A 23,500-nucleotide genomic window follows, 5' to 3' on the forward strand; every position below is an offset into this window, starting at 1 on the left:
AATAGCACTGTTCACTGGAAGAAAATTCACTAAGTGCTTCACAAGGAGCAACAACAAAACAAATAGTGATCAAATGATCTCAAAAACAAAATATTAAGCAAAAATTATAAATAATTAAAATCGATAAACACAAAAGATTTTGAAGCTTTAAAATGAGGGTCAAGGCATGGGTGGAAACGTTTTTCATCCACATTTCCTGTTAGGAAAACTCTTCTGAAAGAGGCGTCGCCTGGCGGACCAAGAGAGCGGCAGTGATAGACCGCACCCCCCTCAAACTCCCCAGGCTGGTGTAATGAACTGGAGGGAAGGGGCAGGCGTGCAGTGCCGTTTCATTTTATAGTAAGCTTGTATGTAGAAACACCAGTGCTCAAACCGCCGCACCCAGCCGCCGCATTAGAATATTTAATCGGAGGATTCTAGGGTTCTTTGCTTATTCAGGGACCATAAACACACCTCGTATTAATTCAGACAGAGTCAGTATGTAGTTTATAAAATGAATTTAATTATTTTTCCTAAACTAATGATCAATGACATGATATGAATAAGGAGATGTGATGTGGTGGATGTGAGGTGTTGTGATGGAAGCTAGATGTTGTAGCAACCGTTCTTTGTATCTAGGAGAAATTGTGAAATCTGGGTGTAAAAGAATTAGTTGTTTGTTATAACTAGAGAGTTGTTTATTTATAAACCTCATCAGCCACCAGCATGCAGGCTTATGATACCCTGGTATGAGTTGCTCCCAGCGGTCTGGAGGTTTGCTGTCAGTGTGGTGAGGTCATCAGACGTCGAAACAACAATACTCAGAGATTAGTAGCTTCGTCTGAGTTCAGCTTCCCAGGCCATGAGATGCAACCCAGGGTCTGCAGATTAGGTGTCCAAGGTGGATGTCTGAGAGTTGAAGTAGCTCTGAAAAGCTGTTGTATCTGTAATCACTTGCAGCATCGCAGAAAGGTTTTTGACTTAAGGTCAAAGGAGTTTGTTTCAAAAGAGGCTTCTTTCCCGATTTGGCCGAATCGGGGGTCAGCTGGAAACTGAATTACTCGGGAAGTAATTCTTGTTTTACTAAATGACTTTGTTGTGATTTCTGGCCAAGTTTGGCAAATCAGAATTTGACACATTTCTGGGTATTTACCAACTTCCCTCAGAAAGCCACGCCTTCCTTCAGATACAAAAATGTTTTTAACCTCAACATGTATCTTATTGTAATGTGTATGAGTGTAAACAATGATTAACTTGTTAAATCAAACACAGTGATTTGTGATATAAATGGATTATTGTAAGAATATTTATTTAAAATTCATTGATTGAAGCACAGATTATTCAAACATTTTATTTAAACATCTTGTTCATTCATCACATATGATTATTTAACTTATAACTATAACATCATGGAGTCTTCACTTATTCAGAGTGAAGAATGTTGACGTTTGGATTTCACAGAGAGTGCAGAATCCTTGGGAGAGAATGTTTGTTTGAATGTTTTGTCTTCATGGAACGTCAACATGCGTTGAACAGAACCTTCTGGATTTAGAAGACCAACTAGAAAGTGGATTTATTTCTGTAGATGAAAGGTTTTTATGTTGATCAATATATAGGAGAAAATTGATCTTTTTGGACGTTACACAGCATTAACTGCTCTGTACAGAGGAAGTGGTTGTGAGACAGCCATTTGATATCAATCAGGAAGGATTATAGTCTCCAGTGTTCCTCTTATGGCCATATTCTCAATTTCTGTATCGGTTGTCTTGCATTCATTGAGCATACAACTCAAAATATCAGGGCAAATTGCTTCTCTCCACATATTCGCTGTTGTTCCACTCATCATCCTATCACCAATTGTGGCTTTGCACTTGTAAATTCTCAGAATATCTTTGTTCTTCCAAAAACACAAAACCAAACTTTACTTTAGCAGTTTTCACGTTTTAATAATAAAAACCATCCAACCAAAAACTGCAGCAAGGCTCATACTTGCATTATTTGTCTGTACCAAGCCCCCACAATACGGCTCAGAAATTGGTCCCAACCCGGAAGTACCAAAAATTACAGTTCCACCCTCATCCGCTGGGGGCTGGTGTCAGAAGCGAGCAAATCCTCATTGACTCCCATGTTTAAAATACCAATTTCACAGCAGAAATAAACATGTTTACAGCCTGGTACCAAAACATGTTTTTTGTTTAAGTTATCTAGTTTACACTCATGACAACTCTGAGGGGGGTGAATTTTTTTCTCACTCTTCTGTTTAAGTGTATTAAAAGCCTAAAATTCAGTACAATTAAAGAGCATCTGACCCACGTGACCGCTGCCTCAGACCCACGTGACCACAGAGCTAGCTCCATGGAAAGGCCTCAGTAGAGCCTCGGTCTGGCTTGGAAACTGCTCCGGCATTTTGAGTCTCTGTGTTTGTGTATTCTTTTTTGGATATTATTTGTGCAATTGTTGGACAAAATGACTTGCTGTGGCATTAATTGCACTAATAGAGCGTCCAAGGAGTCTCCACTTCATTTTTTTCGGTAAGTAAAATTATATTTATGTATTTTAGGTCACTGCCGAGCTGAGCTTAGATTTTAACATGTACTGTTTAACCATGAAATTTAAATGTATGCTCTGTATGCTGGTCTGGCCTAGTGCACGGTTGCACGGCTCCAGTTTGTGCAGAACTCTGTGGCTAGGTTCCTGACAGGTAAGGTATTAGATGTCGAGAGCACATTACCCCAGTGCTGGCTGCTCTGCACTGGCTCCCGGTAAAATATCGAGCTAAGTTTAAAATCTTAACTCTCGTTTATAAGACCCTCCAGGGCAGTGCCCCCTCGTACATTACTGCGCTTTTGAACAGGTATGCTCCATCTCGGTCTCTTCGCTCAGCCGAGCAGGAACTTCTGGTGGTCCCCCGGTCGAAATATCGATCGAGGGGTTGTCGTGCTTTTTCTATTTTGGCTCCAACTCTGTGGAACGAATTGCCACCGAGCATTAGGCAGGCACCATCCCTTCAAGTCTTTAAGTCTCGTTTAAAGACTCATTTTTATTTGATTGAGTTTTAGCTCTAGGGTCATTTGAATTGCCCTGACATTATGGTTTTAACTATTCTTTTTTTTAACCCAGATGCTTGATTTTATTTTGTCCAACATTTGTTTTTTATCGAATAGTCTTATTCCGATATCTCTCTTTATATGTAATAGTGTTTGCTTGATATTTTATGATTTTATGTTTTTATCCTGCTTTTATGCCCATGTACTGGTAATGTTTTTCTTTTAATGATGTTGTTCAGCACCTTGGGCTTCCGATAATGTTGTAGAAGGTGCTATACAAATAAAATTTGATTGATTGATTGAAATGTAATATGGTAAACCCCAGTGCATTTAACATAATGCTGCACTTTAGACAATGGGTTGAAATATAACATGTTGGTGGAGCTGGGTTCCGACTATCGGCTTGTGGAGCTCTCGGGAGACCGATGTTTTCCACCCGTTCTCGCCTCCCCGCAGCTCGGCGCATCTCTGTCTGATCGCGGCTCCTGTCTGCTGCGTGGGCTGATGGCTGGGTCTCCCGGCAGCTCGGTGCGTCTGATCGCAGCTTCTGTGTGCTGCACGGGCTGATGGCTGGGTCTCCCGGCAGCTCGGTGCGTCTGATCGCAACTTCTGTGTGCTGCGCGGACTGATGGCTGGGTCTCCCGACAGCTCGGCGCATCTCTGTCTGATCGCGGCTCCTGTCTGCTGCGCGTTCTGACGGCTTGTAGAGCTCTGGGATGGAAACCTTTCCACCCGGTTCTCCCCTGCAGCAGCTCTGCGCATCTCAGATCGCAGCGGCGCTTGTCTGCTGTGCGGCTGCCGGCTTGTGGAACTCTCGGGAGACCTCTGTGTTCCCCCCGGTTTTACCCAGCGGTCAGCCCGGCGTATCTCTGACTCAGAAGCTCTGGTGTTGTGCACAGTTAACTCCGGTTGTAGCTAGGTTGCTACCTCCGTTAGCTTAGCTCCCACCTACGCATTAGCTTTGGGTTAGCTTAAGTTAGCTTGTAGCTAGTTCGACCAGATGTCGTCAGTTGATCCCAGCCTTACAGCCCCACCCTCAGCTCCACCTCTCTTCCCTTTTGTGGAATTGTCTGGGCTTGACGGAACCTGTGACACGGTCAAAATGGCGGTGGTGGCCACCTCCCATTTTAGTACAAAAACTTATTATTGGAGTCTATGGAAACCCATTGTCCATATATGTATGTCGATGGTCTGTACTGATCACCAGCTAACTCTAGAGCTTATTTTAAAATCCTGACTTCACCTTTCAGGGTTGGCTTAGTTTGTCGTTATATCACCGAATTAAGTAAAACTCCAACCAAAGCCCTCAGGTCCGCAAACCAAAACCTACAAGCAGGTCCAAAGACCAGACAGATCAGAGTGGGTCGCTCCTCCAGTCTGTGGAATAAACTCCTTATCGTTGTATGGTAAAACTTTTTTTCTTTTCTGTGTTATTTTAACTATATTTTATTGGAATCATGTTTTATTTTGATGCCGTTTTAGTACACACTTAAAAAGGACCAGGAGCAGGCGGGAGGAGCGGAGAACTGCGAGCATACATTCGAGAACCTTCTCCAGACCCAAATGAAGATACCCGAAGAAATGGTAAAAAACATCACCTTTCACCGGGTACATCGCCTTGGAGCTAGACGAGTGGACAGCAGAAGACCTTGTCCCATCGTGGCTAAATTTGAACATTTTAAGCAGAAGGATCTTGTTAAAAGTCACGGAAGAGAGCTCAAAGGAAAAGACTTCAGCGTAAATGACCAGTTCCCTAAGAAAATCCCGGATTGGCGCCGAGTCCTCTTTCCGCTGCGTAAAAAGTTTATCCAGGATGGGAAGAGAGCTGTCATCTCGGTGGATAAGCTTTACGTGGACAATACGCTTTACAAGGAGCGAGGAGTGACTGACTGGCTGTAGTAGCCCAACATCAGGTCAGACATTTATTATTCTTATCAGGATTCATTGGGTTTGATCACGTCAGGATTAAACAGCTTTCTTTTTAGTTCTTTCTTCTTTTTTAACCTGTATCGGTATTTTCCTTTCCTCTTTACCTGCTTCTGCACCTTTACACCTGTATGGCACAACCACACAACTTTCCAACACTGCGACACACACACACACACACACACACACACACACACACACACACACACAAATATATATATATATATATATATATATATATATATATATATATATATATATTAAATTCACAGCACATTATAATTTATGCATCAAATAATACAACCACAAACACTGTTGGATCTTTATTATTATTATTATTATTTACTTTTCTGTTATTTATTAAAATATTATTTTATACATTTAGTTACTTATTCCATCTTATTCACATGAAGGCGTCATATTTTAGCTACTCACACACACACATCAATGGGTGCACTAAGGTTTGTCTCATGGAACGTTCATGGAGCTGGCTCCATAGAGAAAAGAATAAAGATTTTTGATCAGCTAAAGACAGTGCAACCCTAACCCTAACCCTAACCCTAGCAGACGTAATATTGTTACAAGAGACTCATAGATCTGCCACATCCGCAGATGAACTTAAAACACCTGAGTTTCCCAGCATGTTCTCTGCCTGCTATAACTCTAGGCAAAGAGGTGTAGCTATTTTAATACACAAAAACATCAATTTCACAGTATTGGACACAGTCTCTGATCCAGAGGGTAGATTTATAATGTTAAAAATATCTGTACAGAACCAAAGCTTATGTATTGTCAGCATATACTGCCCAAATATTGATGACCCTTCATTCTTTCATAATTTTTTCTCTGTACTCTCCGAACACTTGGACTGTCCACTTATACTTGGAGGCGATTTTAATTTTTGGATGAACTCTTTAACAGACAGGCTCAGTACAGCTGGGACTCAGCGCAATTGGCAATCCACTAATATAGTTAAACAGTACATGAGTGATTATGGGCTTTGTGATGCATGGCGATCTCTTCATCCTAACCGTAGAGAGTATACTTTTTTCTCACACGTCCATCACTCTCATTCACGTTTGGATTATTTTCTAGTCAGCAGCTCATTGTTGGCTGACATTTCAGACACTGAGATACACCCCATAGCTGTCAGCGACCATGCTCCGGTTTCATTAACTCTGGTAAACAAAAAGACAATCGCACCAAACAAAAACTGGAGGTTTAATACATCACTGCTTAAAGACAAAGGTTTTATTGATTTTTTTTTTTTAAAGGAGTGGGCTTTATATTTAGAACATAATGACCTGCCTGGAACATCAGCATCTATTCTCTGGGAGGCAGGAAAGGCAGTGATGAGAGGTAAAATAATCTCTTTCTCATCACATAAGAAAAAAACAAACATATTCAGGAGTTAGAAGAAATCATTAAGTCTTTATAGACATCCACAGAAGAAGAGTTACTGAGAAAATTACATAAAGCTAAATTAGAACTTCTTGGAATTATTGACAAAAAGACAATTTTTAGCACAAAGACTACGAATAGAAAACTTTGAACATAGTAATAAATCAGGTAAATTTTTAGCTAGCCAGTTAAAATTTAATAAAGAGAAAATTACCATATCTGCTGTTAAAGACTCAACCGGGAATATAGTTTATGACCCTGAAAGAATAAACAACACCTTCAGAGACTTTTACCAAACTTTGTACTCACCACAGATAAACCTATCAGATAACGAGATCAATGAGTTCCTTGACAGGATAACACTTCCTAAATTATCAGACAGCCAAACTACAGTCCTGGACTCGCCACTAACATCAGCTGAGCTCCAGGAAGCCCTTAAATCCATGACTAATAGGAAAGCTCCTGGCCCAGACGGGTTTCCAGCAGAGTTCTACAAAGAATTCTGGATCATTCTGGCTCCAACATTTTTCAGAATGGTGAGGGAAATCGAAGAGAGCGGCAGATTACAGTCAAACATGAATTCAGCCAATATTAGTCTCTTGTTAAAACCAGGCAAAGACTCTGCATTTCCTACCAGCTATCGCCCCTATTTCTCTTATTAATGTTGATCTCATAATAATTTGTGAAGCTCTGGCAAAAAGATTAGAGAAGGTAACCCCCTTCATAATACACCCTGACCAAACTGGTTTCATTAAGGGTAGACAGTCATCCACAAACTCGTGTAGATTGCTTAATTTGATAGATTTCTCTTACAGTAGAAACATGGAAACTAGTATATTATCTCTAGATGCAGAAAAGGCCTTTGATAGAGTTAACTGGAAGTTTTTATTTGCAACTTTACATAAATTTGGCTTTGGGAACTTCTTCATAAACTGGCTACAAACATTATACAGTTCACCAACAGCACGTGTCAGGACAAACGACCAAATATCAGCTAGCTTCTGTCTTCAGAGGGGGACCAGGCAGGGATGCCCACTCTCCCCCTCACTGTTTGCTATTTTTATCGAACCTCTAGCGGCAGCAATTAGGCAAGCAACAAATATTAAAGGGATAGAGTGTAAGAAAATAGAACATAAGATCAGTCTTTATGCAGATGATGTTTTACTATTTCTCCAGAATTCTCAATCCTCTCTCTCCCATTCAATAGAACTGATAAACTCTTTTTCAAGAGTTTCAGATTACTCGATAAACTGGTTAAAATCCACAGTTCTATCAATTAATTTCTCTTTTGTCAATTTGCTTAATACACAACTGAAGTCAGGGAATATCACATACCTAGGAATTAATGTCTCTCCCAAGCTGGCAGATCTAACCAAATTAAACTACATCCCACTTTTAAAGAAAGTGGAAGATGATCTTGCAAGATGGAAATCCTTACCGATATCACTCATGGGGAGTGTTGCTACAGTTAAAATGATGGTCTTACCCAGAATAAATTACTTATTCTCGATGATCCCAAACAAACCACCAGCTGACTGGTTTAAATCTCTGAACTCCTCAATTACTAAATTCCTTTGGCAGGATAAACCTCTACGAATTAGCTTAAAAACGCTTCAGAAGACCAAAGACAGAGGAGGACTGGATTTACCCAACTTTTATTATTATTTCTTAGCCAACAGGCTGCAGTATATACCAACACTGAAAAAAGTATATTTAACAATAGTCAATGTAATGTAATATTTTACGAAAATTAAATGTACATTTTTTGAGTTAAGGATCACAACTCAAAAATGTGGTGGCAAACAACTTGAAACTGCCCAACTAAGGGCAAAGTGATGTTTCCTTATTGAACCAAAGTGCTGAATTTAAATAGAACTAACTAGTGCGTATGACGTCATCACGTCAGATTTATTCCCGCCTCTGAAGTTCTAGATTGACCATCTACCAGCACCATTCTCGGAACCGGAGCTGAAACAACGGTAAGTTCTTCGGTAAAATATGGTTTTATGTAGTAATATTATGACTTTATAACTGTATTAATGAATGTGCTTTACTTTTCAATATGTTTTAAATGCTAGTGGTATCAACTTAGGTTTTGTAAAACCACAGTGAGTGCCAAGAATATTGTTGGTGAGATTTAGATTTTTAGACAAAGGATTTTTTTTATTAAACGGTAATTTTTCTACGTTTTTGTCGATTTAAAAGGTTCTTATCACAGAACTCCCGTGATGCGTAATAAGAGGCGTCTTCTCTGCCCCAGCAGTTGTTAGCAACAACGCCATAGAGTGTAAAAATGTAACACTCATTATTTGCCCGTGAAAGTCAGTTGAGGAAGCCCCGTAGATTCTTCTCTCTCTCTCTCTCTCCCTGCCGGCACGTGCCTGCTTCGCATTCGGCACGTGCCTGCTTCGCATTCGCGACTGCATGGTCCCTTCCTTCCCATCGTTGAGCTGCGTTCTGTACCGCGATCATGAAAATGACAGAAATACGTCTCCATCGGAGGATAGTTTAAAAGGTAAGAAAACGTATGAAAAGTATTAAACTCACCATCAACCCAGAAGGTATTTCTGTCGATGCCTCCTTAGTTTTCATGTCCTCCTGTTAGCCTAAATATTACTAGTGGTGTTGGATAAACTGGCTGAATTCTCTACTTTAAGGATTAAATTCTCGTCGTCCAGGATCAAAAAGTAGCAAATTAGATCCACAGACAAACTAACTTCAATCCCAGTGTCAAGTGTAGTCAAATTTAGAACCCGTTTAACTTTTGTTACGGTTATTTCCTTGTTAACCAGTATTTTGAAAATCTCCGGAATTCGTGTCTGATTTTCTGTCTTCCCCTATCAAAACTGTAGAGCTTGACTCGTTTAAAGCCGGGCGGACACTATGCGACTTTTTCACTCAGCTTCAGCTCTTAACTGTACGACTTCCTCGCAGGGCAGTTCTCACAAGTCATGCGCTCACACTGCACGACCCAGTTCTCTGTTGTGACCTGACTGCTCACTCTGTACGTATGATAGCAACACGTCGGCCCTAAAAATATGCTAAAAATAGCAGTTTTTACTCCACGTCAGACTTTTTTGTCTTGCCTGTTGTCCTTCAGGAGTGCTGCAGGGACACGGATTTATGGGGGCTGGTGGGGAAAACGAAATAAAGTAAATCTGTGTTTTGTGATCAGGTTAATTTGACATGAACACGACAAACACGCTTTCTTGACAATCTTTGTGAGTAAAAAAACATGTAGAAATAAAAACGAACAACGTGTGTTATTAGGGAAATAGCGAGCAGATGCAGGATTGCGCATGCGCCGTGAGCGGTTCTGATACTTTTTGGGTCGCAGCTGCTCGCAGCATCGCTTCAACAGTGCGATACCATCACGAGGGACGATCAACATTTCAAACACACCAGAAGTTTGTGCGAGTTTACGATTGCTAATCGGTAGTTGGTCACGTGGTGTTAATCGCCTCTCATAACCCCCTGTACACTACAAGATGCTCAGCGCAAAACTCTCCCCGATCTTGTGGATTCTCGCACGACTGGAAAATCGGCTCAAAAAAGTGAAAAAGTCGCACAGTGTATGCCCGGCTTTAGACACTACAGCATTTAGTGTGCAAAAAGGGCAGTCTTAAGGATTTGGTGTTAATCACTAGAATAATAAAATGTAATGAAAATGTTTACAAATGTAATGTCAGTAAAAAAACTTGTTTTTTCCCCCCAGTCTTTTGTTTCACCATATCTGTAATATCAGATTCAATATTTAAAGTGGGGTTGTATGAACACATTTGTAATTTTTTCTTTTCCCCTTCAGCTCTCCTGATTCCTTTTTGCCTTGTTCAATGTAATGTAAGTTATCAATGAACACTGGCACTTTGATAGATGGAAAGTTTAACCGCTTATATATTAATTAATTTTCTTCTTCTCTTGCTCATTTTTCCTCAGTCCCTGGTAGAAAACCACCCAACATCTGGAATTGCAAATGTGAGTTTTGTATACATTTAATTAAATTATTAATTTTTATTATTTTATTTATTAAAGGCCCTATCACGTTTGCATTAAATACTACATTATTGCTGTAAGTCAGCCCATTAGTGTTCCTGTGTTCCACTGAAAAGACATAGCTTTTCAAGTAAGTTTTTAAATTTAAGTATCTTCTGGGCCAGCCTCTTTGTAAACGAGTATTATATCATAGGAATGCTAAAAAAAATCTTGAGGTTCCAATATTATCTGCTAATAAAGAATACAATTAAAACAGTAGACATGACACTACCTCCCCCATCATTGTTTAGGTTTATTACAGTCAAATCTGATGTAAAGATAATAGTTCATTTTATATTACTTGGTAACAATACCACAAGAGACCCTAGTTGTGCCTCAAAATAGTTTTTGTTTCTTAAAATAGTTCAAGGACAGCTTAAATTTACAATTGTGTTTGTATAACATTAAGGGTAAAAATTGTAGTAATGTTAAGAAATTAAATCTGCCAAATAATTACAGTGCAATTTCAGCTGTGCAATAAAACAGTCCAAATACAACCCCCAACTTTGCTTTCTTTCGAGGACCCAAGGGAATTTCTTATTTTAAAGTACTTTTTTATTATCAATAACATGCTTGGCCCCATGAACAGAATACTTTCTTTATGCATTGGGTTGATTTTTTTTTAAATAATTTTTTTAAGTGTGTTAAACTGAATTATATTTGATTTTAAAGGAAGTAAATTACATTTTAACCGATGCAAGAAAACATTCCAAATACAATCCCCAACTTTGCTTTCTTCAGATGACCCAAGGGAATTTCTTATTTTAAAGTACTTTTTTATTATCAATAACATGCTTGCCCTCATGAACAGAATACTTTCTTTAAAAATCTTCTGTATATTCATTCTGTGTGTGTGTTCATGATTGTCTTCATTTTTCTTTTGTAACACAGAGAAATTAGGTGTTTACCTTTTGCTGACATGTTTCGGCTGGAACTACCCCCTTCGTCAGAGCCATCAGCTGTTCGCTGGCGTTTTTTCCGTTTATGTGCGGGCAACAAAGGACGATGTCGCCCTCTGCTGCCCGCGTCCTCCCCACTGATGACACAGTCCCATGCGTGGTCCAACATGTATACCCCGTCGTCCCTGTTCATGGTGTTGTGTCCACGTCTCCTTATCTCTATCGCTTTCTTAATCCATCTTCTGTATTTTTGTTGTTCTGTGTTAATGATCTGTGTGCTGTCTGCGGGCAGCAGAGGGCGACATCGTCCTTTGCTGCCCGCACATAAACGGAAGTGACGCCGCGAACAGCTGATGGCTCTGACGAAGGGGGTAGTTCCAGCCGAAACATGTCAGCAAAAGGTAAACAAACACCTCATTTCTGTGTTACAGTGCTTACGGTATGTGCCCACCGCACACGATTCTGGTTGTTTTGCGAAATAATTCAATGTAAAATCAATGGAGCAGCGCGACCATGAGTGACATGGCGTCACACGTCAACTCGGAAGCAGCTGTGCGTCCAGAAAGCGCGAGATTACCTCACCTCAGCGGCAGGTGCGAGCTGACGAGGCGTGTCATTTGTGACTGCTCCAGCTGCTGCGTGTGCATCTGGCAAAAGGAAAATCTGATTGCTCAACTTGGAATGGGCCTCACTGAGAGGAATAGAAGAGAGGAGACTCGACATCTGGTGAGTTTATTTTGCTGTCGGAATGTTCAGGAGGTACTGTCGCCATGGAAACACATATACAGTATATGCGATATCAGTAGATCCTTGCATGTCCGCCTAGACGCCCGTCCAAATTGGTCAAAATATTGACATTAGCTGTGCGTTCAACTCGTCCTGCACGCCCGGCAAGGTGCGACTTCACCTGCGTCCGAACAGAGGAGTGTACAGCAATTTTAACGCCAGAATCGCGTGCGGTGGTCACGTACCATTACAGACTGCACGCGATTCTGGCGTTAAAATCGCTGTAAACATCTATTTGGATGCACCTGCAATCGCACCTTGCCGTGCGTGCAGGAAGAGTTGAATGCGGGGCTAAATGTAAGTATTTTAATCGATTTGGTCAGGCGTCTAGGCGGACATGCAAGGATCTACTGATCCACATAGACTGTATATGTGTTTCCATGGTGACAGTACCTCGTGAAGGGTTCCAACAGTAATATAAACTCACCAGGGTATCCAGTCTCCATCTTCTATTCCTCTCAGCGAGGTCCATTCCAAGTTGAGCAGTCAGCTTTTCCTTTTCCCAGGCGTCACGCAGCAGCTGCAGCAATCGCAAAACACACGCCTCGTCAGCTCGCATCTGCCGCTCAAGTGAGGTGATTGCGTGCTTTCTGGACGCACAGCTGCTTCTTAGTTGACGTGTGATGCCCTGTCTCTCACGGTCGCGCTGCTCCATTGATTTTACATTGAATTATGCCGTTGGATGAGGAAAACGAAATAAAGAACGTAAATCTGTGTTTTGTGATCAGTTTAATTTGGCATGAACACGACAAACACACTTTCTTGACAATCTTTGTAACAAAAACGTGTAGAAATATAAACGAACAGTGTGTGTTATTAGGGAAATAGCGAGCGAGCGGTGTTGATGCATGATTGCGCATGCGCCGTGAGCGGTTCTGGTACTTTTTGGGTCGCAGCTGCTCGCAGCGCCGCTTCAAGCGCTGATGCGCTGTGTTGAAGTTCAGAATGTGTTTACCGGTAGTTGGTGGATTTAACCATAAACTTTCCACATGAACAAAATCATATCTGTGTTATTAACCGGTCTAAGAAAATAGTGTGATTTGAATTGTTTTATTAACCCTCTGGGGTACATGGACGCATATCCGCGTCTTTTGAACAGGTCTGATTTGGGACGCTGTAGCAGCAAGACTCCGCCTCCCTGACTTTTGGTTTCAATTCAGCTTTAAAAAGGAGATTATAAACTACACCCCTGTTTTTACATTTTGTTAATAGGCAACGTAAAAGCGGAGTTATACTAAACTAAAAAATTATCTATTTTTAGACAATCTGATAACTTGTCTAAACAGCAGTTTAGTAATCCGTGAGAGGGAATGTGCTTGTGAACGTAAAAAATCCCCCACAAAAACATGAGATCCTTTTGCTGTTGGTGGAAGTCTCACATATTCAGTTTATTAAAAGGATCATTATGTAGCTGAGAGAGAGAGGAAGGCTGCATGAGTAACGAGATGTGCGCAAAAAGGAGCCGCTTTGCGGGGAAAGCAGTGGCGCGAGCGGAGTAACAACAATTAGACAGATATTGACGGTAAACCTCATATTTTGGAGCGATCCGGACAGATATGTTGTCTCTGCAGTTTAGCAGGCTTTTATTAGGCTTTAATAAAGGATGATGAGAAGGATAAATGTCCACCAGGCAGTTCAGATAGTACGGCTGTTTTTTTAACTGGAAGAAGAGGAAGTGGACGGAGACTCACAGCCGGAGTCTGACGCAAATAGCGAGGATGTTGATGATGATGTAGCAGATCCACAGGTCTGTCTTCGCTCACGTCCGCACGTTCACGCCACGCCTCTTGTTTTCTACTACGTTCGCTTCTCACAACAACACAATAGGCACACCGCACCACAGGGCGCAGCGTACATTTTGGAGAAAATTTTAGACTTTTAGGTGCGCCTTATGGTCGTGAAAATATGGTAAATTACATTTAAACTGATGCAACAACTTTTTAATCTGCAACAAAACTATTAACCTCTGAAGCTCTCATTGACTGGTGTTTAAACAGTGGTCTTCCTGAAGGAGGAGAAAAGTGTGGACAAACTCATTTGTAACAAGTGGTCCATCTGTCTTCTTTTTCTAGTGTCAAATTGAATGGCATGGAGTTGCAAAGACTGTCATAGTGTCTTCACAAGAAGATCTCAACTGCTTGGGCACTACAAACTAAGCCACGGACAATATGGAAGAGGTCATTCTTATCCATGCACCTATTTAAGTTGTGCCTGCCGATTCAAAACTTGGAATGCTTTACGGAGCCATCTAGCAAGATGTCATTCCTCTTTTAAACCACAAACAAAGGCATCAGCATATATATGTCCCGTTTGTTCTTGTAGTCTGCATTCTACAGAAAGGGATTTCTTTCATCATATTTTTGCTCATCTTAAAAACAAAGTGTGTGTCACTTGTGTGTACCAGAACTGTTTCTACAAAACAAATGTCTATGAAAACTACAAAAGTCATAAATACAGAAAACATTCTGGTAAAGTTGATGAGTTTAAACCAGAAATAGTTTTACTTACAAAAAACCCTGAAGAATTATCTGCCAGTGTTGCTGTTTTCTCAGATGGGGAAAGCAGTATTGGCTGTAATGAAACTTTAGATGATGATGCTGAGCAGTTAGAGAAGGATTTTGAGATCAAACTTGCTTCCGTTCTTCTTAAGTTAGAAAGTGTTTTTCTTGTGTCTAATGCAGCAGTCGATGAGCTCTTACAAGAGTTGAGTTATTTGATCGGTTCGCTCTGTGTACCAGTTACTAAGAATACAGTTGTGCAAATACTTCAACAGAATAACTGTCCTTTTGACCATTTACTTGTGGAAAATTTAGCAAGTGCAGTTTGTGACAAAAACCCTGTTAAAAAGGCAATAAGGAAAAAAGGGCCCCTCTCCAGTGTTTGGAGGCGAAAGGCTTATTATAGAAGACATTTTGGTGTAGTTGAACCGTTAGAATATTTTCTTGATAAAAAAAATGGAAAGTAATTTCAGTATATTTCAATTTTAAAGACTCTACAGGAAATCTTGGACTGTGAAGCAATACTGAGTCAAACAGAGCATATACAAACATTACATAAAGACTCAGGAGAAGGCATTTACAAGTCATTTTTTGATGGTGCCATATTCAAAGAAAAAGTTCTCTCAAACGAGGAAAGCATTTCATTAATATTATACATTGATGATTTTGAGATATGCAATCCCCTTGGGACATCTAAAAGAAAGCACAAAATTTGTGGATTGTATTGGACTCTCGGTAATTTGCTCCCCGGTTGTAACTCTGCATTGTCGTCTATTTACTTGGCAGCTTTAATTAAGAGCAATGATCTAAAGTCTTACAGTTATGCAAAAGTCTTAGAGCCTCTAATAAGAGATCTTCTGTTTTTGGAACAGAGTGGTTTGTATGTTCCAAAGTTAGGTAAAACCCTCAAAGGAACCCTTCAATGTGTAGTGGCTGACAACCTCGCTGCACATGGTATTGCTGGGTTTGTAGAGAATTTTACTGGAGACTACATTTGTCGCTTTTGCACTGCAAAATCCTCTCAATATCAAACAACTGAGGTTAACAGAGGAACATTTACATTAAGAGACAAAAATATTCATTCAGATCACCTAAAAAGTCTTGAAGGAACTGAAATATCCAGTTGTTATGGTGTCAAGTCAAATTGTGTCTTGTCAGAACTGTTGTATTTTGATCTAACCAAAGGATTTCCACCGGACCTTGCCCATGATGTTTTTGAGGGCATAGTTCCTTTTGAAATTGCCCTTTGCCTTGGAGTTTTCATTAAAAAAAAATATGTCACACTAGTTGCTTTGAATGAAGCAATATCATCATTCAACTTCAAATGGAGTGACAAAACTAACAGACCTCACCCTGTTGCTCAGAGTTTTGCATCAAAAAAGACTGTGGGCGGCAATGCCCATGAGAACTGGAGTTTGCTTCGATTTCTTCCCTTGTTGTTAGGGCAAAGTGTTCCTTGTGAGGAGCCAGCTTGGCAAGTTCTTTTGGACTTAAAGGACATTGTTGAAATAATAGTTTGTCCAGTTCAGACAGAAGAGTCCGTTGCATATCTTGATTTTAAGATTTCAGAGCACAGGGTCAAATTCCAAGAGGTCTTTACTGACTGTGAACTTAAGCCCAAGCATCACTTCCTTGAGCACTATCCGCACTTGATACGTCAGTATGGACCACTTGTTGCCCTCTGGACAATGCGCTTTGAGTCAAAGCACAGCTTTTTTAAGAGAGTTGCAAGGAACGTCAGATGCTTCAAAAATGTGTTGCTCACGCTTGCAGAAAAACACCAGCTACAGATGGCTCACCACCTACAGTCCTGCAAGGTTTTGAAACCTTCATTGGAAGTTTCCACTGTCACCAACGTTCAAACGGACATTCTGAACAAGGACATTGTAAGCGCTCTTAAACAAAAGTCTGTAAATGTAGAGACCGTTGCCTTTGCTGAAAGTGTGACACACAATGGACTTCTTTACAAATGTGGAATGATCCTGGTCCATGGCTCGCTGGGAGGACTACCAGAGTTTTGTGAGATTATCCACATGGTCATTCTTCACAACAACCCTCTGTTTGTTGTCAAAAAGCTCAGTGTGTGGTACATTGAACATTTTAGATCATATGATCTAAAATGTTCTCCAAACAAGGAAGTAGAAGTTCTGGAGCCTAAAGAACTGCTTGACAGATACCCCCTTGTTGACTACAGAATTGGAGGAATGCGCCTTGTCACTTTAAAAAGATACATTCATGTTTAAAGGGTGAGGAGAATGATGTGTATGCAATGCTTGTAATTGGAATATTTGTGTCATATTAACTAGTTAAAGAATCTTTATATACAGTTGCAGGAAAAGGTTTGTGAACCCTGTGGAGTTTCATGGATTTCTGCCCGTTGTGGTCCTAAAATGTGATCTGATCTTCATCAAAGTCCCAACAATAGACAGTCTGCTGAAACTAAAACCACGAAAATAATTTTGTTTTTATTTTTTTATTGAACACACCATGTAAACATTAACAGTGGAGGTGGAAAAAGCTTGTAAACCCTTGGATTTAATAGCGGATTGAACCTCTTTTGGCAGTAAGAAGTTCAACCAAATGTTTCCTGTAGTTCAGATCAGACCTTAGGAATTCATCTTTTCTTCCATGAGAGCAATCCCCCCCAGGCCCTGACGCAGCAAAGCAGCCTCAACCACGATGCCCCACCACCATACTTCTCAGTAGGGATGAGTTTCGGATGTTGCTGTACTGAGCCTCTTTTTCTCCACGCAGTGTTGGGTAGTTCTTTCAACAACTCAATTCTGGTTCCATTTGTCCAAAGAATATGTGCTAAAAGGGTTGTTGGCACATCCCATTGATTTCTTTCAGTCTTTAGCTGATGCTTGGATTCTTCTCCTCATTGAGCATTATTGAACAGTTATTGCTGTCAAAGGAGCTTCAACTATTTATTGTTCACATACTTTTTCCACGTGCACTCTGAATGTTTACTTAATGCATTATTTTAGTTTGAAAACACATAATTCTATGTGTGGTATTTTAAGGCAGACTGATTATTGTTGTTGCTTAGAATATCAGATCACATTTTACGGCCAATTTGTTTTTAGATATTTTGATGCTAATTTCAGAACGGGGTATTTAACCCTAAGCTTTACATGTACTTTTTTTTTTGTCCTTAAGAACATGAAGTAGAGACTCATGCCAATTGTTTGTTTTTCAGATTACCATGGGTGCAGCAAGACTTAAAGTCATCTTGGGCGAAAACAATGTGGAAAAATTGATTCTTCCAAATGGTATACCCCAGTCTTTATTAGAACTTGTCAATGTCGTAAAGAACACCTTTGGAATCACAACAGAAATTCGCCTGCAATACATGGACCAAGATTTTGGAAATGAGTTCTTCAATCTAAACGCAACCTCTGAACTGCAGGATTTGGGAACAATCAAGGTGGTTCAACAGGAAGTTGTTCCACTCATAATCACACTTACTGATGATGTTTCATCAGCTTGTGCCACTTTTGATGCTGTTGATTGCTCTTTACAGGCATCAAACAACACAAACATACTCCCTTCTCCTCCAAAACTGTCATTTCGAAGCGTGCAGTGGCCGGCGGTGTTTCCTATTCCACAATTTTCGTATGACACCGAGCTTGTGCTTGAAAGGGGAAATGCTGAATACAAATCATCCTCCAAATTGGTGTATCTCAGCACAAGAACCAAATCTGACATTCTGAACAAAGTATCTGAAGAAATCTTCAAGTACAAAGCTTATCCATGTGATGAACACTTTGTTGCAGTGGCAGAAGCTTTAATCAAAAAACATCCGTGTTTGAAGGAACCTGGATCCTCAAATGGATGGTACGGATGGAAGCAGAGGCTCAAGTACAAAATGGGAAATCTTAGAACCCAGCTCAGACTGCACGGGTGCCCAGAGGTAGCTGTTAACTCCATGAAGTCCAAAGTTACAGAAGGATCTTCTGGCAGAAACGTAAAAAGGCCTAAAAGGGCAGAAGCTAACTTTTATCCATCTTTGCCAACTGGGGACACTTCCGAATCCCTTGAACAGGAAAGACTTTCACTTCTGACTGAAGTGAAAATAAGACACAATGACCGGGTCATTGCAGACAAAATGGCACGCACTTTTGCATACAGGCGACAAGAGGTGGTGGACGGTGAGCCAAGAATCCAGGATTTTAAGGGTCGATGGCCGGCTCTTTTTGATCAACGCGAGGTAAGAAGACATTGTTATTTAATTTAATCGTTGACAGAGGCTTTATATATTAAAGCTTTTATGTTTTTCTTGCAGATCAATGCAGAGTTCCAGAGGCTTGTAGCTCTTCCCCTAGAGCAGAAGTTTTTTTCCCAACTTGACAAGTACTCCACCAAATTGATGACCGCCATTCGCTCAAGAGGAGGATCAACCAGGGAGAAGATATCTGGGCTGACACAAATCTTTGACCAGGTGAACTAAATTCAGGAGACCAATGATGAGTAACCAAAGAAAAACACAATGTTGGCTTTGTTTCTTATTACATTGTATCTCTCAAAACTAGACCGAAGACGTCAACAAAAAAAGAGAGTGTGTCCTGAAAGCCCTCGTCCCTTTCCTTGGAGAGGATGGAAATGCTTTCATCAAAGAATACACGGTAAGTAAATCTTTAAACGGGTAAATAAAAATGTTCTGAATGATTGTGTGTATAAAGTGTTTAGCTTAGAACTATTGTCCTTTTGGGCACCACAAGGACAATATTTGGTAGAAAATTAAGTTTTACTAAAATACCAAAAATTACCAGACGTGGCAGCCTCATAGCGCTTTCACACAAGGATCAGATCAGCTCACTTTGGCCCAGCATCACTCGGCCGGTCTCGGTCCAGTTGTGTTCAGATTGCTGTCTGAGGAATCGGGCCATGGGCGGAGACAGCAGGCGGGGGGAAGGAAGGCAGGTAAACAGGGGGACAGCATTGAGGATAGCGTGGGATATCACGGAAGAAAACAACAAAGGTTGATGTTTTTTTTTTTTTACTTTGTGCGCAGACTGCGGTTCTTTTAAAAGAAAATACCGTAGTTTCACGACCATAAGGCGCAGCTTCAGTTACGTGTCTTTTTGGTATTTAACACATACAAAAGGCGCACCAGGTTATAGGGTGCGGGCGTGGGCACGGTAAAACGTACCGGTAAAACATCTGTGCGGGTTCGGGACTCGGAACATATCAGTGCAAACCAGACATTGTGAAAATTATAACAGCCAAAAGCATGCTTCACTTTATGGGCTCGACACACGGGAGGCGACATCGCCTCTCCTCCATTCATTTTCAATGAGACATGTGCGAAAAAGCGATAATCGCGGGTCTCTCTCCTACCAAGCGAAAAACGTGCATGTGAAAGTTTGCACTCGTGCACGTGTCGTGCACGGACGATCCAGCGACACGATCCCAGAAAGTTGAAACATTTTCAACTTTTCATCGCTGTCGCTCGGACGAGGACCAATCAACGGAGGTTTCATTCACTGACCAATGAGCGGACAGGATGCTCCGTACACCTCCGAGCAAACATGATGGAGAAGTTGATTATTATTATGTTTATATATTAAAATCAGAAGTAAGATTTCACATAACTCTAGCAGCACCTTGTGAAACATCATATCTACCACTTTATTAACTCTGAACCGCTTAAATAACCTTAATTCCCTCCAACCTGACACAGCCAAGCAAAACAACGGAAGTTTCGATTTCGCCATGGAACAGAACGCGTAGACGGCTTTGCCGCTGCCGCGGATCGCCTCCCGTGTGACAGGTAATAAAAGCGACAGCGACAAATTTCGCTGATCGCGGTCGTTTGTCGCCTCCTGTGTGTCGAGCCCATTACTGGTCTAGTCCTGGTTCAGACCTGGTTTAGAGCGCACGTGCACTTCCTCATTGCGTGCGCTGACGGCTCGTGCTCTTCTAATGGGCTCGACACTCGGGAGGCAACTTCGCCTCTCCTCCATTCATTTTCAATGAGACACGCGTGACAAAGCGATAATTGCGGGTCTCCCTCCTACTAAAGCCGGTCGTACACCGGGAGTGCTGCAGGAGGACACAGGGATTTATGGGGGTTGGATGAGTAAAACGAAATAAAGAAAGTAAATCTGTGATTTGTGATCAGTTTAATTTGACATGAACAAGACAAACACGCTTTCTTGACAATCTTTGTGAATAAAAAACGTGTAGAAATAAAAACGAACAGCGTGTGTTATTAGGGAAATAGCGGGCGAGCAGTGTTGATGCATGATTGCGCATGCGTCGTGAGCGGTTCTGATACTTATTGGGTCGCAGCTGCTCGCAGCGCCGCTTCAACTTTGCGATATCCTCACGAGGGACGAGCAAAATAACACGCCAGAAGTCCGTGCGAGCTCACGATTGCACGGTTGAAGTGGTGCAGCAAGCGGCTGAGACCCAAAAAGTACCAGAACTGCTCACGGCGCATGCGCAATCATGCATCAACACCGCTTGCCCGCTATTTCTCTAATATCACATGTTCGTTTTTATTTCTACACGTTTTTTTTACTCACAAAGATTGTCAAGGAAGCGTGTTTGTCGTGTTCATGTCAAATTAAACTGATCACAAAACAGTTTTGCTTTATTTCGTTTTCCTCATCCAACCCCCATATATCCCTGTGTGTCCTCCTGCAGCACTCCCGAAGGACAACAGCTCTGTACATCTCTGAGCAAACATGAAGAAGTTGATTATTATTGTTTTAAATAGTAAAATCAGAAGTAAGATTTAACATAACTAGCAGCACCTTGTGAAACATATCTACTGTTTTTTTTTAAAACTCTGAACCACTTAAATAACCTTAATTCCCTCCAACCTGGCACAGCAAAACAAAACGGAAGATTCACATCCCCTTATGCGCTGTGTTGAAGTTCAGAATGTGTTTAGTTGGTAGATTTAACCACATAAACTTTCCACATGAACAAAATCATATGTTTGTTATTAAAAGGCCTAAGAAAATAGTGTGATTTGAATTGTGTTTTATTAAAAAAGGCAGTGGGAGCAAATATGAGTTTGGTTGTGCTTTATTTGAGCGCTATTACCAGTAATTAATCATCAAATCCAGGCTCGTAGCCTTACTTTGAACGCCCTGTTCACGCCAATGTCCAGCGGTTGGAGTTCCTTTGTCAAGCCTCCTGGAATAACAGCGAGCTCCGAGTTAATTTGCTTTACCCGTTTTTTCACATCGTCCGTGAGATGAGCGCGCATGGAGTCATAGATCAACAGGGACGGTGACGTGTGGAAAAAAACCGCCTGGTCTCTTCACATACACCTCATTCAGCCACTCTTTCATTTTGTCCTCATCCATCCAGCCCTTTTCGTTAGCCTTGACGATGACTCCAGCTGGAAATTTCTCTTTAGGCAGAGTCTTTCTCTTAAAAATCACCATAGGTGGCAGTTTCTGTCCATTAGCATGGCAGCCAAGCACAACAGTAAATGCAGATTTTTTGCGTCCCGTTGTGCGTATCGGTACCGTGCTAGTCCCCTTCTTCTCAACAGTGTGATTCACCGGGATGTCAACGGTGAGCGGCACTTCGTCCATGTTGGTTATGTGACTGGGTCACTTGACCGCGGTGTTTACAATGTCAGAACACCTGCATGAGACGGGATGTTAATTACAATCTGCCAGAATGACTCACCTTCAGATTCCTCCAACATCGTTAAAAATGATCAAATATGGAACATATCGGCGTGCGCAGGCCAGAGTGCTGAAGCTCGGCGCATTGTTATTATGAAGCTAGGGCACATGTGGAGGACACACACACGCGCAAAAATATACTTGTTTTCAATTACATTTATTGTGCCCACTTACTTTTTCTTAGGCCCACCCACAAATGAGTTTCTGGCTACGCTAATGGTGACATATGACAGACTTCTCTGAGCTCCGCAGCCATTACACGGGGTGCGCGCACCACACTTTGGGAATCCCTGGTCTAAGGAAATATCCATTGAAATTTTGTTGAAGGATTAATATAAAAATAAAATTCGGTACAGGGACGATTCCAGCCATGATAAGCTAAATGTGCCAGCTGACAGACTTTTGTGTTGTTTTGCAGGACAGTCACAGAGCAGAGATGCAAAAAGACCTGGAAGACGTCACGATGGCTGTGTATGTCATCCGGTCCGAGGGAGATGAACTTCAAGGGCCTCCTGAGGACATTGGGATTGTAATCGAAGGAGTAGAGGTTCTTGATAGACTGTCCTCAGTTGGAACAGCATGTGCACTCCTGTTAGGTTTGATCTACATTCTTAATCTGGCTTATCCAAAGGTCCTTCGCTTTACATTTGAGGTGTTGCAGAAAATTATAATGGAGCTGGAACCTCAAAAGATGTCTCCAAAGGTGCAGAACCTGTATGTGAAACTGCTAAATATGAATTAATATTGGTGGTTTGCAACCACAAGATCAGTTTTTGCCATTTCCTTTTCCAAAATGTACCTGTAGCACAGGTATGTTGTTTGTAGCTGTCTTTTTTCCCAGCATGGTGCAGAAACTATAATCTAAGCCTTGATTGTTCACTGACGGTGAAGTAATTTGAAAATAGAATTTCTAGGATTTTCCAATTCTAAGTAATACTTAGATAAGTGAGGGGAAAAAACATTCTGTAACCAGTCCAGTCATTCTCCTGATCTGGCAACAGACAGTTTACTTTAGTTGAGCATAAAACAATAAAGGTAAAGGGGAATGAAATGCTTTTGTTAAAATTAATTTATATTGTTTTTGGGCTAAAACGAAGCAAATAGACTGCTGCTAAAACAGGAGAAAAACTGGGCTGTTACAGAATGTTTTTTTTTCTCATTTACCAAAGTTTTACTTAGGATTGGAAAATCCCTTTAAAGCCAAGTGTCATCTACTCTGTTTTTTATATGCACTTCAGTTTAGATTTGTTCTTTTGCTGCATCTTGGTTTTGATTCTGGT

General features: G+C 41.0%; 2 protein-coding genes across 7 annotated transcripts in view; one reads left to right on the forward strand and one right to left on the reverse strand.

Moving 5' to 3' along the window:
• The window catches only part of b4galnt1a (beta-1,4-N-acetyl-galactosaminyl transferase 1a), a 66,714-nt gene that overhangs the window by 25,642 nt on the left and 17,572 nt on the right, over positions 1–23,500 (reverse strand). The window lies entirely within an intron of this gene.
• On the forward strand, positions 8,264–23,179 carry LOC129155657 (uncharacterized). 6 transcript variants are annotated; one of them, XM_070545125.1, is made up of 8 exons: positions 8,265–8,332; positions 10,159–10,193; positions 10,290–10,328; positions 14,143–14,247; positions 17,768–18,778; positions 18,854–19,009; positions 19,101–19,193; positions 22,639–23,179. In XM_070545125.1, exons 4-8 carry the CDS (start codon positions 14,239–14,241, stop codon positions 22,960–22,962), a joined length of 1,593 nt encoding a protein of 530 aa, XP_070401226.1. In that variant the 5' UTR covers positions 8,265–8,332; positions 10,159–10,193; positions 10,290–10,328; positions 14,143–14,238; the 3' UTR covers positions 22,963–23,179. The 6 variants fall into 6 exon arrangements, with proteins under 6 accessions (XP_070401228.1, XP_070401226.1, XP_070401224.1 ...); XM_070545124.1 differs by lacking the exon at positions 8,265–8,332 and adding an exon at positions 8,804–8,868; XM_070545127.1 differs by lacking the exon at positions 14,143–14,247 and having other exon boundaries at positions 8,264–8,332.

Source organism: Nothobranchius furzeri, chromosome 15 (genome assembly GCF_043380555.1).
Source record: "Nothobranchius furzeri strain GRZ-AD chromosome 15, NfurGRZ-RIMD1, whole genome shotgun sequence".
NCBI classification, from domain to species: Eukaryota; Metazoa; Chordata; class Actinopteri; order Cyprinodontiformes; family Nothobranchiidae; genus Nothobranchius; species Nothobranchius furzeri.

Excerpts from the sequence above, each read along its gene's own strand:
- LOC129155657 (XM_070545123.1), top strand. The coding sequence starts at position 8,778 with ATGGTCCCTTCCTTCCCATCGTTGAGCTGCGTTCTGTACCGCGATCAT. Across the intron at positions 8,869-10,158 it reads ATCGGAGGATAGTTTAAAAG|CTCTCCTGATTCCTTTTTGC; the intron begins GTAAGAAAACGT and ends TTTCCCCTTCAG. Across the intron at positions 10,194-10,289 it reads TTTGCCTTGTTCAATGTAAT|TCCCTGGTAGAAAACCACCC; the intron begins GTAAGTTATCAA and ends ATTTTTCCTCAG.